The sequence below is a fragment of the Neoarius graeffei genome, chromosome 20 (assembly GCF_027579695.1).
Source record: "Neoarius graeffei isolate fNeoGra1 chromosome 20, fNeoGra1.pri, whole genome shotgun sequence".
NCBI classification, from domain to species: Eukaryota; Metazoa; Chordata; class Actinopteri; order Siluriformes; family Ariidae; genus Neoarius; species Neoarius graeffei.
Genome location: NC_083588.1, coordinates 39,425,484 through 39,442,737, shown reverse-complemented (window position 1 = coordinate 39,442,737; position 17,254 = coordinate 39,425,484). Strand labels below are relative to the sequence as shown.

At 41.6% G+C, this 17,254-nt stretch overlaps 1 protein-coding gene across 5 annotated transcripts; it reads left to right on the top strand.

The window, feature by feature from the left end:
• Window positions 1-4,525: 4,525 nt before the first annotated feature.
• On the top strand, window positions 4,526-17,247 carry ndel1b (nudE neurodevelopment protein 1-like 1b). 5 transcript variants are annotated; one of them, XM_060901686.1, is made up of 10 exons: window positions 4,526-4,628; window positions 7,526-7,575; window positions 7,654-7,748; window positions 13,673-13,826; window positions 14,390-14,538; window positions 14,744-14,880; window positions 14,970-15,143; window positions 15,300-15,391; window positions 15,541-15,683; window positions 15,900-17,247. In XM_060901686.1, exons 2-10 carry the CDS (start codon window positions 7,561-7,563, stop codon window positions 15,988-15,990), a joined length of 1,050 nt encoding a protein of 349 aa, XP_060757669.1. In that variant the 5' UTR covers window positions 4,526-4,628; window positions 7,526-7,560; the 3' UTR covers window positions 15,991-17,247. The 5 variants fall into 5 exon arrangements, with proteins under 5 accessions (XP_060757669.1, XP_060757671.1, XP_060757672.1 ...); XM_060901687.1 differs by lacking the exon at window positions 4,526-4,628 and adding an exon at window positions 4,775-4,792; XM_060901688.1 differs by lacking the exon at window positions 7,526-7,575.
• The last annotated feature ends 7 nt before the right edge of the window (window positions 17,248-17,254 follow it).

Sequence of the window (17,254 nt, the reverse complement as noted above, 5' to 3'; positions counted from 1 at the left end):
GCAATTGTAATTATTTTTTGTTACATATTTTTCATAGTTCTATTCTAGTACTAAGTCAAATTTTTTTTTTATTATAAAACAGACTCAAAACAAGATGCATCATTGCCTTTAGCAGACCAAGAAACACCGACCCAAGCGGCAGTTGCCAGTGAATGAGCTTGGTTTGCTTATGCTATGGTCGCTGTTGTTTGGTTTGATAGAATTAGCCCAAAATATTAGTACAGTCAGTAAGCTTTTTGGTCGATGTAGATGTTCTTGATTTGCCAGATGAAATAATCTTGAAGATTATGAAGCACCTACTGCTCTCGGCAGTGTTCCATAGCTTGTCAAGTACCTGCAAAAGGCTGCTGCAGCTATCTCACACGGACGTGTTATGGAAACGTTTCATGTTCAAAGATACAGGACGTCCTCCTTTCTACACCATCCATAGTTTTAAGACCATTTTTGAGTGGTACTGTACTCATTTTCACCATCTTTATTTTAACGGCAATTTTGAACAACATTTCACCTTTCAGTTTAGTAAATTAAATCTTACACAAAGTGGTCAAGCTGCCAGTGTAGCTGCGAATTACAAGTATTTCCTCTTGTGTTAATAATTCGCCTTGTCAAAACAAGCGAAACTTCCCTCCTTCTTTCAACTGCCAGTCAGTGTGTGACCCCCCCCCCTTGAAAAATCCTAGCTATGCCCCTGCATGTTTTTGGACTGTAGGTGAAACCAGAGCATCCAAAGGAAACTCACACCGACACAAGGAGAACATGCAAACTCCACACAGAAAGGCCCTTGCCATTGGGCTTGAACCGAGGACCACCTTGCTGTGAGGCGACAGTGCTAACCACTACACCACCCCTTTGACAGAATATAGTTGATTCTAAACCATACCCTTGTTGCAACAGGTCTTGAGATGTAATTTAAGTGTTAGGGTTATATATTGCATCAGATAAGGTAATATAGCTGTGCTACATAATAGTCGATGTCATGAGAGGCTACACTAAATTACTGCACAGTCGTTAGATTTTCTGTGCAATCAGTCACTTAAATAACAGGTAAACAAAAGATTATAAACTTTTATGTCTGTGCTTTGGGATTGTACAGACCTCCTCTTTTAAATTAACACAAGCAGGGCCAAAAATGGGCGGCATGGTGGTGTAGTGGTTAGCACGGTCACCTCGCAGCAAGAAGGTCCTGGGTTCGAGCCCAGCAGCCGATGAGGGCCTTTCTGTGTGGAGTTTGCATGTTCTCCCTGTGTCTGCGTGGGTTTCCTCCGGGTGCTCCAATTTCCCCCACAGTCCAAAGGCATGCAGGTTAGGCTAATTGGTGGCTCTAAATTGACCATAGGTGTGAATGGTTGTCTGTGTCTAGGTGTCAGCCCTGTGATGACCTGGCAACTTGTCCAGGGTGTACCCCGCCTCTCGCCTGTAGTCAGCTGGGATAGGCTCCAACTTGCCTGCAACCCTGTAGGACAGGATAAGCGGCTACAGATAGTGGATGGATGGGTCAAAAATGAAAAGAGTTTGCACTGACATATCAGCAATAGCCTATTTAATAATAAACACTATACTAATATTGGGTAGGTCCTATGCTCTCAGGACAGCCTCAGTTCTTCATAGCATAGAGTCCACAAGATGTTGGAAACTTTTTTTCTTTAAGATTATGGTCCATGTTTACATGATTGGGTGGTGTAGTGGTTAGCCCTGTTGCCTCACAGTAAGAAGGTTCTGGGTTCAAGTCCAATGGCTGGTGGGAGCCTTTCTGTGTGGAGTTTGCATGTTCTCCCTCTCCCTGTGTGGGTTTCCCCCACAGTCCAAAGACATGCAGTTAGGTTAACTGTCTACTCCAAATTGTCCACAGGTGTGAATGGTTGTTTCCCAAGCCCGGAAATGGGAAGGTTGTGGCAGGAAGAGCATCTGGCATAAAACTATGCTCCAATTAATATGGCATGTGGATCAATAGGGTCCACATGGCAGTGATACCACACACATAAGTGGGACAAGCTGGAAGGAGTGAGTGATGGTCCATATTTACATAGACTGAATCACACAATTCCTGTAGATTTTTCAGGTGCACTTTAATGCTGCAGAATCTCCCATTCCCCCACATCCCAAAGATGTTCTATTGGATTCAGATCCAGTGACTGGAAAGGCCACTGAAGAACACTGAACTCACTGTCATTTTCAGGAAAACAGTGTCAGATGACTTTTGCTTTATCATGCTGGATGTAGGCATTAAAAGATGGATACATTGTGGCCATGAAGGGATGCATATGGTCAGAAACAATACTCAAATTATCTGTGGCATTCAAATGATGATTGATTGGTATGAACAGGCCCAAAGTGTGCCAAGAAAACATTCTCCTCACTATTACACCATGTATATCAGTCTGAACTGTTGACAAAAACCAGGTTGGGTCTATGGATTCATGTTGTCGGCACCAAATTCTGACCGCCACTTGTTTGTTTATGACATTCACTAATTTTCTATACTGCTTATCCATCGAGGGTCACAGGTGTGCTGGAGCCAAGCCCAGCTGACGTACACCCTGAGCAGGTCGACAGTCTATCATAGGGTCTAACACAGAGAGACAGACAGCCATTCACACTCACATAAACATCCACCCATCCATCCATTATCTGTAGCCGCTTATCCTGTCCTACAGGGTCGCAGGCAAGCTGGTGCCTATCCCAGCTGACTATGGGCGAGAGGCAGGGTACACCCTGGACAAGTCACCAGGTCATCGCAGGCCTGACACATAGACACAGACAATCGTTCACACTCACATTCACACCTACGGTCAATTTAGAGTCACCAATTAGCCTAACCTGCATGCCTTTGGACTGTGGGGGAAACCGGAGCACCTGGAAAAGAAAGAAAGCACAACTTTATTCATCACACACTTGTGAAATTTCCTCTCTGCATTTAACCCATCTGAAGCAGTGAACACACACATGCGCGCACACACGTGAGCAATGAGCACACACACATACCCAGAGCAGTGGGCAGATCGGGGAGCAGTTGGGAGTTAGATGCCTCGCTCAAGGGCACCTCAGCCCAAGGCCGTCCCATATTAACCTAACCGCATGTCTTTAGACTGCGGAGTCTCCGGGCCAAAACCAGCAGGCTCAAGAACAGTTTCTTTCACCAGGTGGTCAGGAGGCTCAACTCCCTCCCTGTTCTGCCCCTCCTCCCCCCTCTGCCCCCTGCCACAGATTCTGCTCACACACACCCCTGCCCCCCCTTCAGCATCTGACATGTCATCCTCACAGCCCCCCCCACACACACACACACATACATACATCTCATCGTTCATTAACACACTGAACTCAGGGACCACACATCTCACTTTACCTCGCTCATCCGCACTACCTCATCTTAACAGCTGCAAGTTTGTTTATACTGCTTATTTCAATGTTTACCTGCTATACCTCAAGTGCCCTTGACTGTTTGTTTATTTGAATCAATTTATGTGTGTGTGTGTGTATATATATATATATATATATATATATATATATATGAGTGTTTAGTCTACGTCTAGTTCATATCTAGAGTGTTTATACTGTTTATATTGTCTGTTTGAGTGTTTAGTCTTTGTCGAGTTCTTGTCTAGTGTTTACACTGTTTATATTGTCTGAGTGTTTAGTCTATGTCTAGTTCTTCTTATCTAGTGTTTATACTGTTTATTTATACTGCTTATATTGTTTGTCTGAGTGTTTAGTCTATGTCTAGCTCCTATCTAGAGTGTTTTATACTGGTTATATTGTTTGTTTCTTTTTTTTTTTCAATTATTCTATTTTTATTTTTATTTATTGCATTGCCTGTTTGCACCGTGGGTCAGAGAGGACTGAAATTTCATCTGTGCTGTATGTCGAGCATGTATAGCATATTTGACAATAAAGTTGACTTGACTTGAAACCGGAGCACCTGGAGGAAACCCATGTGGACATGCAAACTCCACACAGAAAGGCCCCTCGTCAGCTGCTAGGACCTTCTTGCTATGAGGCGACAGTGCTAACCACTACACCACCATGCCGCCCCACATAAACATCTATGGGCAATTTAGAGTACCCAGTTGTCTTAACCCACGTCTTTGGATTGTCAGAGAAAACCAGAGCACCCTGAGGAAACCCGGGCAGGCATGAGAGCATTCAAACTCCAAACAGCAAGGCTCTGGTTTATTAGCAGGTTCGAAACCAGAACCTTGTTGTGAGGCGACAGTGCTAACCACAGTGCCACCCTTTATGAAAACATTTTACAAAAATAGGTAACAGCCAGTGTGCTATGTATCATTCATAATTTCTCATAGTAAAAGAATCAGTTTCTCTCAGTTTGTATTTGTATGTATGATAGAAACACGAATAAATCAGCTAAATGTGTGATTTGGAAAAGACTTGACTGAAAAATGTAATTGTGAAAAAAAAATCGCGTTTGATTGGGCTACGCAACGGTTAACGTCAGATTAGTCATCACTGGCGTCATTGCGTCATCTTACCGGAAGTCGTCTTGCCTCCTCCTCCTCCAAAAAAAGAAAAACCCTGTGAGCCGCGTTGGCGCTTCCTCAGTGACAGAGCTGTAAATTCGTCCGGTGTGTTGGGAGCGGTTTTCACGGGCTGGGCATGTTGAGGTAGATTATCAGGTAAATTACTGAGAAATAGTCACTTGTCATATTGAGATGAGGTTTTTTAAAGGGTTGTTATTAAAGTGGAAAAGCAGCCCAGTTGTGTAGTTAGACGTTAGCGGTTTAGCTTAATGATTAGCCGGTTGCCGGGGCCTGGAGTGAAGACTGCGTTCGCTCATATCGTGAGTTTGTTTGACCTTTCAGATGGTCAGAATGGTTATTTTAATGTTCATGTACAATTTGTTGAACTCGTAATTTTAAAAACAAAATGTTAAGGATTAAATAGGTGTCTAGGTGATAAATGTCATGTAACGGGTGTTAGTTATTCGCCTATGTAATGTAACATAACTTGTCGCGAGCTAGTTTATATGACTGTTGGGTAAATAAACTGATTTTGAATGTAACCTTGTAAATGTCTTATTCATATCGACCACTTTTTAAAAAAAAAAAGTTTTTATTAATTTGAGCTTAACTTGAAGAGATGACTGTGTATTTTTATAGCCGGTATTTCTGAAGAACTCACCTCTGAACTTTTGAATTTGTTGTATTAAATGTGTTTGTAATAATCTCTTAGACTGCCACAGTTCACAGATTTCTCTGCTCAAAGACATCTGATGTATCCCACTATTTATTTTTCCAGGTTTAGTGGATATCTGTAGCAAAAAAAAAAAGTCCTTAACCCAGACTTTTGGGCGCTCATGCTTGATGGAGTAATCTGTTTTGCGCCCCCCCCCAGTATTTATCCAGACAGTGATGCTCATTAGCAAAACCTATTGAATTATCTTTGATCTTGTTTCTCATCTCATTATCTCTAGCTGCTTTATCCTGTTCTACAGGGTCGCAGGCAAGCTGGAGCCTATCCCAGCTGACTATGGGCGAAAGGTGGGGTACACCCTGGACAAGTGGCCAGGTCATCACAGGGCTGACACATAGACACAGACAACCATTCACACTCACATTCACACCTACGGTCAATTTAGAGTCGCCAGTTAACCTAACCTGCATGTCTTTGGACTATGGGGGAAACCGGAGCACCCGGAGGAAACCCACGGGGAGAACATGCAAACTCCGCACAGAAAGGCCCTCGCCGGCCACGGGGCTCGAACTCGGACCTTCTTGCTGTGAGGCCTGATTCACCGTGCTGCCCTGATCTTGTTTGTGGTAGCTAATATAATACTCCAAAAAAAAAAAAAAAAACAGGCTCCACCCAGCATCACTGACTGATTAGATCTCACTGCAAATTTAGGATGCTTCTCCTCAGTGCTCAGATTACTAAGTATAGTATTGCAAAAACACAAGGAAGTAGTGCTATTTTAGTCCACTGAAACCTGAAACTTCATTTATTTTCCCAACACCTGCATCCTAAAGCCAGGATCTTTAGGTTCTAAGCTACCTATAGAATTGGTAAATTTGTGCCCAACACAATCTTTTTAATCAGTTTGTAAGTTTTAGTTTTTAACCTTGATGCAGCTCAGAGTCCTGAGTCTGAGTTTGTTTAAACTAGTGTGATGAAGGTTTATAACACATACCAGTAGCAGGCTTTTTCTTGCAGGATGGTGTGTGTTCTGTGTTTTCCAGGAAATAATGTCATAGACAAAGAATCTGCCCTTTCCTCAGCCTCCTCTTGCTTAGACATTGACTCAGAAGTGCAGCCGTGAAATGAAAGGGAAGTGACAGGCAACACCCTGCGTTTCTTTCTTGTGTTTGGCCAGTTTTACCTTTGGTTTTGGGTGCAGAGCTTGTTAATAGTGGAGTTGGCCTGTAGTGACGGTGCTGTTTTTGTGGTGTCAGATTTGAGAGAAATTGCATCATGTAACTTTTGAACCTTAATTTAAGGTGTGTGGTGGGTCGTTCCATCTCGGAGCACCTAGAGCCACTAATGTTGAATTAAATAGATACAACGATTAAATGAACAGGAAGTGCTGAGTTTGGACTTTTACAAGCGAGCTTACATTTTCTACTTTTACATTTGCTCCATTTAACATTTTATTCAGTCAGCATGCTTGCTCTCCTGAGTCTGTTTCAGCAACTTGTCTGCCTTGAATGATTACAACATATGAGTGTCGTCTCGATTGGCATCAAAGTCATGTCTGACTATGCGGAGTACTTCACTTAGCCAAAAAGCTAACCTTAAATGTATTTTCCTGTATTGAAATTTTGTCATTAAGTGTGATGAACCATGTCCTATTGTGAACTAATTACATTGCTTTAGTGTCTCTGGATTTGTTGTGTTTGGAAGCAAAGGCTGTGCTGTGCAGTGTTTCTTAGCACACTCTTTTTATAGTCACAGTATAAATTATTTTTAGCAATAGACAGTACTATATTCTCATCTACTGGGCATTAAATATATCGGAATCTTGAATGCCAGGAATGTAAAATCATTAGGATGTGTCACTAGGTTAGGATTTATCCTGTTCTACAACACAGATGTAGTAGTAGAACGTGTGTAAATTTTCACCTTTATAAGCCCATACTGTATGTGAACCAGAACTGCAGTAAAGTAGTGATGCCAAGTGAAGAAGGCTTCCAATAAAGGCCACTTTACACAGCTTGGGTCTTTTGCATCATCAAGGACTGTTTTACTATTTATTTATTTATTTATTTATTTATTTTTTAAAGTCTATGATTTAACATTGATCTATATATCTGTTAATTTTAACTGCAGGCTTCGGTGAATTTCACCTCTGTAAAGGGTGCCTTGTTGTCTCACTGAAATGTATAGGTCTACTAATCCATAATTATCTCAAGTTATTTTAATTGTAATGGGTGAACTGATTGCTAAGCAGTCGCAGTTAAAGTAAAGATCTTCTGTTCTTCTCCTCTTACAGGACTTTAGGGTTTTTTTCCAGTGATTTTAAACTTGTCTGTCTTGAGTTTAAATGCAATGACAGCCTTGCGTTCTGTTCCTCTGCTAGATTCTTAATGCGATTGCTCTATTAGCCAGTTCATCATGGCCAGATCCCTGGTGAGGTGCAGTTAAATTAGATACTGGTCACAAATGGCATTTACATTTATTTATTTATTTTTCTTTCTTATTTTACAGGCTTCTACCATGGACACAGAAATGATACCAAAATTCACATCAAAAGATGAGGAAATTGAATACTGGAAAAACTTGTCACTCAAATACCAGAAAAGGTAAGTTGTTAACTGTGCGTTAAGGTTTACAGCATATTTGTATGGTTTTAATTTGAGTAAGTCAAGTAAGTTTACGTATGATGAAGCACCTTAGAAAACATGTACAGTATAATTGAGAATTTGGTAGATTTTTCAAATGCTATTTCCGTCTCCTTGGCAAAGGCCTAGAAACATTTACCTTTTGAAAAACTGCTGAGTGCCTTTTTGAATGCTTTTTTTAATATGCTTTTAGCATTGAATGGCATGTTAATAGTGTTGGGAAGGAGAAATAGTCCCTGTAATGAAACTGTAGTTACACAAATGTTAATGCACACAGTATGGTGAGTGACAGCCTCATGACATCAGAGCACCACACCAACCAGGATTATGCTTTGGTTCACTGTGACATCTTGTGCTACTGTTGTGTCGAGGTTAAATTACACTGGAGCACATCTGGAAAAACACCTGAGACATTTGAAGACCAAGATCAGTTGCTTAAACTAGTGGAACTAGGCGTGTTCTGCTTAAAAAAACCTTTGTCCCCAGAAAAGACTTCCTGTAAAATATTGAACTGTACAGATGTACAGTATCTTTTAGTAGATTCTCTTCTCCCTTTGGTCTTTTAGATAGAGCGGCCCTTATGACCACCTGCAGTGCTTGATGTTAACACAAGTGGAGTTATGTAATTGTAGAACATTGTGGATGTGTCTGTAATTGTGCTTGGACCCTGTGCCTTATTCCAGTCAGAACCTCCTTAGCTCCCATGGGTGGTGGTAATATCCTGAAATAGAATGTTCATGAAAAACCACGACCCTATTCTGAGCTTAACACAAGGTTCGTTGGTGCTTTGTTATTAGGCATGTTGTTAATTTTTTTTTAAACATTTAGGGCCTGCTGCTTGATATTTGACAACCTAGCATGTTGAATAATATTAAGAATTTGACACACATTCACATTAATTTTTCTTTAGTCATTCAAGTTTTAAGAAATTGAACCAGAAGACAGTACCCTGTGTCTGCTGGTAGGAGTGTTAGGATAGCTATACCATAGCTACTGCTGTTTTTATTCAGGTTTATACTTCTGAACATGTGCTGGAATGTTCATTGATGCATCACGGCGAAGATTTGCTGACAATAAGCTACATGAAATCAATCCTGTTCTTGACAGAAGACTGAGGTTTTCTTTTAAAAGTTGTGGCTATTAGTCTTTTGTGTGCTTGTTGGCTCAGCCTTTGGCTGAAGCCTATAGAGGCGCCTGTCTGTATGTGTATGTTTAACCGGCTTCAAGCGTGTTTAAGAATGCAGGGTTCCTGCTGGTGCTCATCACACTCGTCATTGACGAACATAATCAGTGACCAAGAGAAAATTACTAGCAGTCATTACAGTGACATGTATTTGTCATCATTTATCACAAGTCATCTTTTCTAGAAATCCCTCCACAAATCCCTCCGTTTGCTGAAATCTGACAGCAGGAAGCCAGAGTGCAAACAATGAGCACGTGCTTGTGACCAATAAAAATCGGCCACGCGTCGTAACCAAATGAGCACCAAGCTTTTGGCCAATCACAGTGCATCTTAATCAGCCTGGCATGGTGGTGTAATTATCTCTGCGTGAACCAAACAACGGCACAGTCTAAGCTGATGAAGGGTGGTTTTTGTTTGTTTGTTTGTTTGTTTGTTTTTTAAAAGTGGTCTTCAAGCACTGAAGATGATTTAAGTGCCAGAACAGCCACTGGGGAGGCACACTTGGAGCCCCTCCTGTCCCTGAACACATCGGACATTGTCAGGAATACAGGGGTCGGTTTAAAAAAAAAAGTGAAGGTGCTGTCAGCCAGCAAGCAACTGAAGAGAGCTATGTTTCAGGGCTATAGCCCCTGGATTATTTTCACCCTCAAAAAAGTAAGGGATTAATAGAAAACAACTGACTTGACGGTCATCTGGGATTTTGAATGTTGTAATATAATAATGTAGCTTAGAATTTGCGTCTTTGTGGTCCTAAAGGTGTCTGTAATTGTCAGCAAAAAAGATGAGTGAGAAATGATACGTTTTTATTAAACTGATAATTAATTTTACTAGTGATATTAAGTCAATTGACGCATGCTTCGGTTTCCTGAGACGTTATGGGTGTTGATGAGACAGAAACTGAAGTGAACAACAAATTTTAAAAAGACCAGTGCAAAAATCACTAATAAAGATGTCATCATCTTTGAATGAGTGTGGGTGACATATTTAACTTTGCAAGGTAATATTAACCTCCTCAACCTATCGATGCCATTCTCCCTTAAAAAATACAAGCCTCAGGAAAACTGGACTTGGCCCCTGGTCTGTTCAATAGCTAGAATAGAAATGGCCCTGGTCTAATTAGCGCATGATGAAAACTGCGGTGTCATTCTGTATTCGGTTCATAAATCGACAGAAAAATCAGATTCCTTCATTGTTGGGTTGGTCCAAGATTCTTCTCGATTCTGCTGAATTGTAAATCAAGTTTTGTGTTGAAGTAGAGGGTAAAGGGAGTACCAATATCTTTTGAATAATTCCATGTGAAAATAACCTTCAGTAGGGCGGCATGGTGGTGTAGTGGTTAGCGCTGTCGCCTCACAGCGAGAAGGTCCTGGGTTCGAGCCCCGTGGCCGGCGAGGGCCTTTCTGTGCGGAGTTTGCATGTTCTCCCCGTGTCCGCGTGGGTTTCCTCCGGGTGCTCCGGTTTCCCCCACAGTCCAAAGACATGCAGGTTAGGTTAACTGGTGACTCTAAATTGACCGTAGGTGTGAATGTGAGTGTGAATGGTTGTCTGTGTCTATGTGTCAGCCCTGTGATGACCTGGCGACTTGTCCAGGGTGTACCCCGCCTTTCGCCCATAGTCAGCTGGGATAGGCTCCAGCTTGCCTGCGACCCTGTAGAAGGATAAAGCGGCTAGAGATAATGAGATGAGATGAATAACCTTCAGTAAGATCAAACTAAAGAGGTTTATTTTAGCTTGGTGGTGCACAGGGCGTCCAAAAGCAAGTCTTTCTTAGAGGCTGGAGTGGAGCCCAAATTTTATATGTAATGGAGAGGCCTGTATCTGTACAAATATTTGAATTGTGCCAGTTTGGTTGGTGTAAACCTGTATTAAGTCCACTTTGATAAGTTGGTAACAGAGAAAATATGCAAACTAAGAAAAAGTGAAAAATACTTATTTGACTTTATTTTTCAAGAAAAAAGTGGAGAATGTTTTTCAGAACCTGGGGGGAATCCTGAGAATGTAAGATGGTCATTGATGTGCCAGCCTCAGGTAGCAGTTCCACAGTTGTGATATGGCACTACTGTGTGCTGACTATGTAAACACCATGTTACAGAACCTCAATTCACGATGTAATCTTCCGTGGCTGAGCGGTCTAGAGCGCTGTCCAGGAAAGGAAAGTATTTTGCAACGTCGGTTCAAATCCTGGCATCGATGTAAAAGCAGAGATGCCAACATGCAGCTATGGATTTGAAACACAATTACGGTACTCTGCGTAGACCTGAATATAATATGTTTTTCAACCGGTTTTTGCCCATGTATTGATCTAATCAACATATTTTCGGCATTAGGACTGTTCCACGTGTTATTGTTTACACTGATTCGGATAATTCCATGAATTTCCATATCCTTTGTTAGCTGCGCTGTGAGTGGCTATGCTGTCGACCGATCACAGCGCGTGTTAAATGCAATGCTCAGAAATGTGCAGTAGTGATGTGTAGTCTTCTTCCTGGAAACAAATTGTCTTCGTCAGTCGTGTTCCAGAACTGAAACTCTCGATTTTTCTCACAAATTAGTGTCAGGTGTGAAGTGAAAACAGACCATGGATTGTGAATGATGAAGTCTCTGCCTAAAAAGAGGAGGCTATGTGAAAAGCGGTTTCTAGCTGAATACGCAGCCGAGTGGCTGTGTGTTGTACAGTCGAAGCTGGACAATCACCATGCCTACTGTACTGTGTAGGTGTGATTTCAGCGTGCGACATGGGGGAAGGAGCGATGTGTAAGGTAATGCTGTCAGTACTCTGTATATTCCACTCCAGTGCAGACTGTGAGTGCGTGTTCAGTCTTGTAACCAAACATAAGACTGAGTTCAAGCCAAACATGAAGACCGAGACTGTGAGCAGCCTGGTCACACACAAGCAATTCATGATTGCCAAAGGTTCAGTGTGCCGCCACCACCAGTCATACAACAGAAGTACACTGAAGAAAGTAAAGTCAGCTACATGCAACAAATTATATAAGTAACTTCAACATGTTCATTTGAATTAAATATTGTATGGATGGGCATCTTTCAGTATTGACCAAGTTAAGTCCAGTATTAGACTGGTGTACAGTTCAGAAAGTAAATACAGTATTAATTTTGTTATTGAAAGACCTATACATAAAGCGTTTGTCTTTTACTCTGGCTTTTGTTGTTGATCATGATGAAACTACTGAAACCCTATTACAGTACAAGCTCAGTTATTGGAACCCCTTTTATCTGAACATCCTCTTAGTTAGCCACACTCCCCCCCCCCCCCCCCCCCAGAGAGTTTGGATAATTGAGCTTGTACTGTACAGTAAACCCTGCATTTATTTTCCTCAAAAAGTAGTTCAAAATGGCCTAGATTGCATCTCTGAGCTGCCTTGAAATTTGGTTTCTGGTAGCCCCCAGACCCTTGGCCGAATAGGAACCCTCGCTTCGCTCGGCTGCGCTTGGAGATGCTACTCTTTTTCATTTGTCAATGTTGGCATCTCTGTAAAAGTCTGCGCTCAGACCTGCACAGGTCTCTAGTTTTAGTTTGTTTATCTATGTATGCATTTTTATTGATTTACTTTATAACCTTGCTCCTGCTATGAATATAGCCCTTGATGCTGGCATGACATTGAAAATTAAACACCTAACCTAAGATTTGAGGAAGCATAGAAAGTATTGTAACCGCAGGAATGTCTTACACAACCTATGGAAAAATCCACTGACATGCAAGATCTGAATGATACTCAGCCTGCATGTTAACACTGAAAATGACCAGAAGTACAACTTGCCAAACCCAGTGTTTTTTTGTTTGTTTGGTTGGTTTTTGCCCCCCAAACAACCCCCCTGATTTTTGGTCATCTTTTGTTTGAGTGAAATATATTTGGACTACACTGTGTGAATGTTAAACCCAGACAGTGTGAGGGTTTTGAGCCATTTCCTCTTGATGTGCAAGTGTTTTTTTTTTTTTTGGGGGGGGTGTTGTGCTGAGGATTTTTATTTTGTGGAACTGCCACGGCAGTGTAGACTGAAGCCTTTGACCACTTGTGTGCAGGAGCTTAAGCTTGTAAAAGGAAAATAACCCTTTGATTCATACACCCTTCCTGTCAGACTTGGCTGTTTGGCAATAGACACCTTCTAAAAACAGCCTCTTGTGTCAAACATTATCATAATTATGGAGTCAGACTGCTTAGTTAGTTTCCTGTCTCTTGCCAGGGTTCCTACTTCCATTATACACACTCGGCTCCTTTCTGACCTCTCACCTATGACTTACTGAAACAGGATGTGTCTCGTCTTAGTGTGGACACATTTTGCTGGCTCTGTCATTTTTTTATTACATAGCTGTACTTCTTCTTGACTTAACACAAGGATGTGTACTCTTTTAGAGAAAAATAAGTCTTGACCAAGTCCTGTTGCCTTGTTTGGATTTCTATAGAACTGTGTTATTCCTGATTAATCAGTGTTCCTTTCTTCCATTCTTTCAGTTTCTTTTATTTAATTCAGGCTGGCTCTAACTGAGAGCCATTTGTAATTGATCATATATTAGTTGTAACTCATGACAGCTACCAAGTGCTAAATTATCACGACACAATTTTGACTACCGTATGAAAGGCACAAAGTGCTGAATATGTCATCACAGATGGCCTGGACCATATTAATACTTCCTGAGTATTAAGCCTGTCTGCTTGATATTAGTGTGTGCTTATCTCCACAGTTTTAATGATGCCCAGGAGGAGTTGCAGGAGTTCCAGGAGGGCAGCCGTGAGTTGGAGGCAGAGTTGGAGGCTCAGCTTGGCCAGGCAGAACACCGCATCCGTGACCTGCAGGCTGAAAATCACCGTCTGAAAAGTGAGGTGGATAACCTGAAGGTACAAGTTTACTTTGCCCTCATTATTGTACCGTTTTTGCTTTTCCAGGGTAATCAATCTGACATTCCACCCAAGGAAATGTGCGAAATAGATACTGAGCTTAGGTTGACAGAAAATATCCATTCTGGCTGGTTGCCAAGTACATGCTGTTAAACGATTCGAGGTAGTCCTTTGAGCAAGAGAAAAACAGAAAACTTAGGACAGACTTTAAGCAGCCTTATTAATACTTACAAAAATGACATATAAAGGTGTGTGTGTGTGTGTGTGTGTGTGTGTGTGTGTGTGTTTTAGTTTGATCAGGCCCTTTATTGCAGTTACACATCAATGTCCAGTCTAATAAATCTTATTAAAATTTGCCTAGGTTTTCCTCATATCTCGGTTGTTAAAATATCTGCTCAGAGCAGAAATGCCAGTCTTGTGACTTTGGAGGTACCAAAGGGTGTAGCTGTATTTGTTTGAGTTGAAAATTGACTACCCTAAAGTAGTCGACGTATTAAAAGAATGCTAGGAATGACTTTGCATTCTTATCCTGTCTCTCTTGTGTGCTTGCTTGTGCTGTGCAGGAGAAACTGGAGCAGCAGTATGCACAGAGCTATAAGCAGATCTCCATGCTGGAGGATGACCTGGGCCAGACACGCTGTATTAAGGAGCAGCTGCACAAATACGTCAGGGAACTTGAGCAGGCCAATGATGACCTCGAGAGGGCCAAAAGGTACAAACAAGTATTGTGCATCAGATATCAAGTGTGTGTGAGATATATCATATATACACACACACACGCGCACACACACACACACACACACACACACACACACACACAACCCTGTTTATGGGACACCCCCTGTTTTTAAAAAAAAAAAAATTAAACAAAACCATATCTAAATGTATATGTTGTATACCTGATTTGATTTGTCCAGGGCAACAATCACATCTCTGGAGGACTTTGAGCAGCGTTTGAATCAGGCCATAGAGAGAAATGCCTTCCTTGAGAGTGAGCTGGATGAAAAGGAGTCCCTGCTGGTGTCTGTGCAGAGGCTAAAAGACGAGGCCAGAGGTAGATTGCGCTGTTCCAGACTATGCAGTTCAACACTGTTGTCTTTGCCACATATCGAACCCATACTGAGAGATTTGTCTGTTTCGCAGACCTAAGGCAGGAGCTGGCTGTGCGGGAAAGAGCGTCAGATTCCACCAGGATGTCAGCGCCCAGCTCTCCGACACTGGACATTGACAAAATGGACACTGCTGTTCAAGCCTCCCTTTCCCTTCCAGCTACACCAGTAGGAAAAACAATAGACCATCCTTTCATGAATCAGAAAGGTATACACAGCATCAGCTCTGTCTTCTCATGTTATTACTTTAACAGCACTCTGGGTTTTACTCTTTCACAAACCAGTTCCTGCTCTCAACTATCTTACTCATTTTCTTTATTTCCGAATCATTGGTTTGCTTATTTGTGTTTATTTCTTGATTTAGTGTTGGCCACTGGTTGTGGAAACTCTCCACTCACCCCATCTGCAAGGATCTCTGCTCTCAACATTGTTGGTGATCTGCTGCGGAAAGTTGGGGTAATTCCTGAAATTCTTTACAAAGTGGCAACATGCACAATCCTTAAATAAAACCTTGTGCCTCTTACTCACACAGACCATCCTGTAGGGGACAGGTGTCCTCACAGTGGGCAGAAGTTAACTCTGTGTCCATTTCCCTGTATCTACAGGCCCTGGAGTCCAAGCTGGCTGCCTGTAGGAATTTTGCCAAAGACCAGGCAGCAAGGAAAAACTACACAGAAAATGGGAACCTGATAAATAGCAATGCCACCAAGTTCTCTCATTCTCTCCACACAACGTACTTTGATAAAACGTGAGTAGAAGCATTTCCTTTATCAGCTCAGATTGCTGCATTGCTTTCAGGGGTTTTTTTTTTATTTTTTGCGGGAGGGCAGAGTGTGTTATCAAAAAAAAAAAATGGCCCAAATCAGATTGATATAGGTGTCTGCTTTTGATATGATGAGACCCAACCCATTTGTTTGTGTTAATTGTATATTGATCACACTATATGGTAATATTGATTATGCAGAACTATGAATGGCCTGGGTCCTGTCGCTCTGAGTGCAGTGACTTCACAGCGAAACGTGTCCCCTCCTGGCATGCTACCACTCAGCGTGTGAATGAACCACAGCTGCTGCCTCCACGAAAATCCATGGACAACATGGAAGCAAAATGGAAAGGACATTGGGAAGCCCTGCCACTCTGTGTGTTTGTGTATGAGTGTGATGCTGTGTGTGTGTGTGTCCGCGCGCGTGCGTGCATATGTGTCTGGCAGATGCATGTCGGACACTGAAGCACATGTAAGACTGTCGGTTGAGTCCAGTTCTTCAGTGCGCTCATGTTTCGTTTTTGTTTTTACTTGAAGCCAGCGAAATGACAAAGGTGCCCAAACAGGCCCCTGCTTCTTTTTTGGCTTGTTATAAATTGTTGCACATTTTATTTTATATATATAATTTTTTTTAAGTTAAATTGGCTTTTGTTTTGGGTCAGAAATATATTTGCGGTTAGGTGGCTGTGTGCGTACGCATCTGAGAAACAGCCATGGAAAATATCAGCAATGCATACCACATATATACCTCTTCAACTGAATTCCATGTCCTCTGAATCCAGAGTTACACTTAGGTTGTCTAATTGGGTTGTTTTCTACTGAGAACAGTTGGGGATTGTCCTGGAATGTACTGTTTTAGCCTTTCAAAACAGCATGGAAAAATCCTCTACTCTCTATAGTGGCCCTTTTGAATTATTCACACGTGTGTGTCTCTGCACTGTATGCTGCTTCAGCAGGCTGGTTGGATCGCTACTCACCTAGAAAACCTCACCGTCACTATATTAGCTTTAGATTTGTATCATAATGATATTCAGAAACTTGTGCTATTAATTCCAATCACAGCACGTTACAAAATGCCACTATTCTCAGTAGTACATGTTTAACATTTACTCCAGCCAGCATCCTAGCTTAGAATGGTTATAATGGAGATGTTCTGGAGATAAAACAGTATCATTATACCACTATGTAAACTGGTTATGATATGAAGTTGAAGTATATTGGTTAAGGAATTGTTAGTGGTTGTATTAACCTCATCTCTGTCTTGTGCTTCTTGACATTGCTGGTTGGTTTGACTTTCACTGTTAATTTATTTCATTCACAAGTCTGTATTTCTGACAGTTGTTTGTTTCAGTTCAGATTGCCTGTACCAGCACTTTGTAAACGACATAATGTTGGAGCTTTTTTTTTTTTTTTTTTGGTGGTGCCCCTTAGCATTTAATTTTACACAGTATGTTAAGTTATTGAGCACACTATTGACTCTGCATTGTCCCATGTGTATATATGATTGTAAGCATTAAAAGTTTGCCCAGGAAATTTGTACATATCAAAACTAGGGC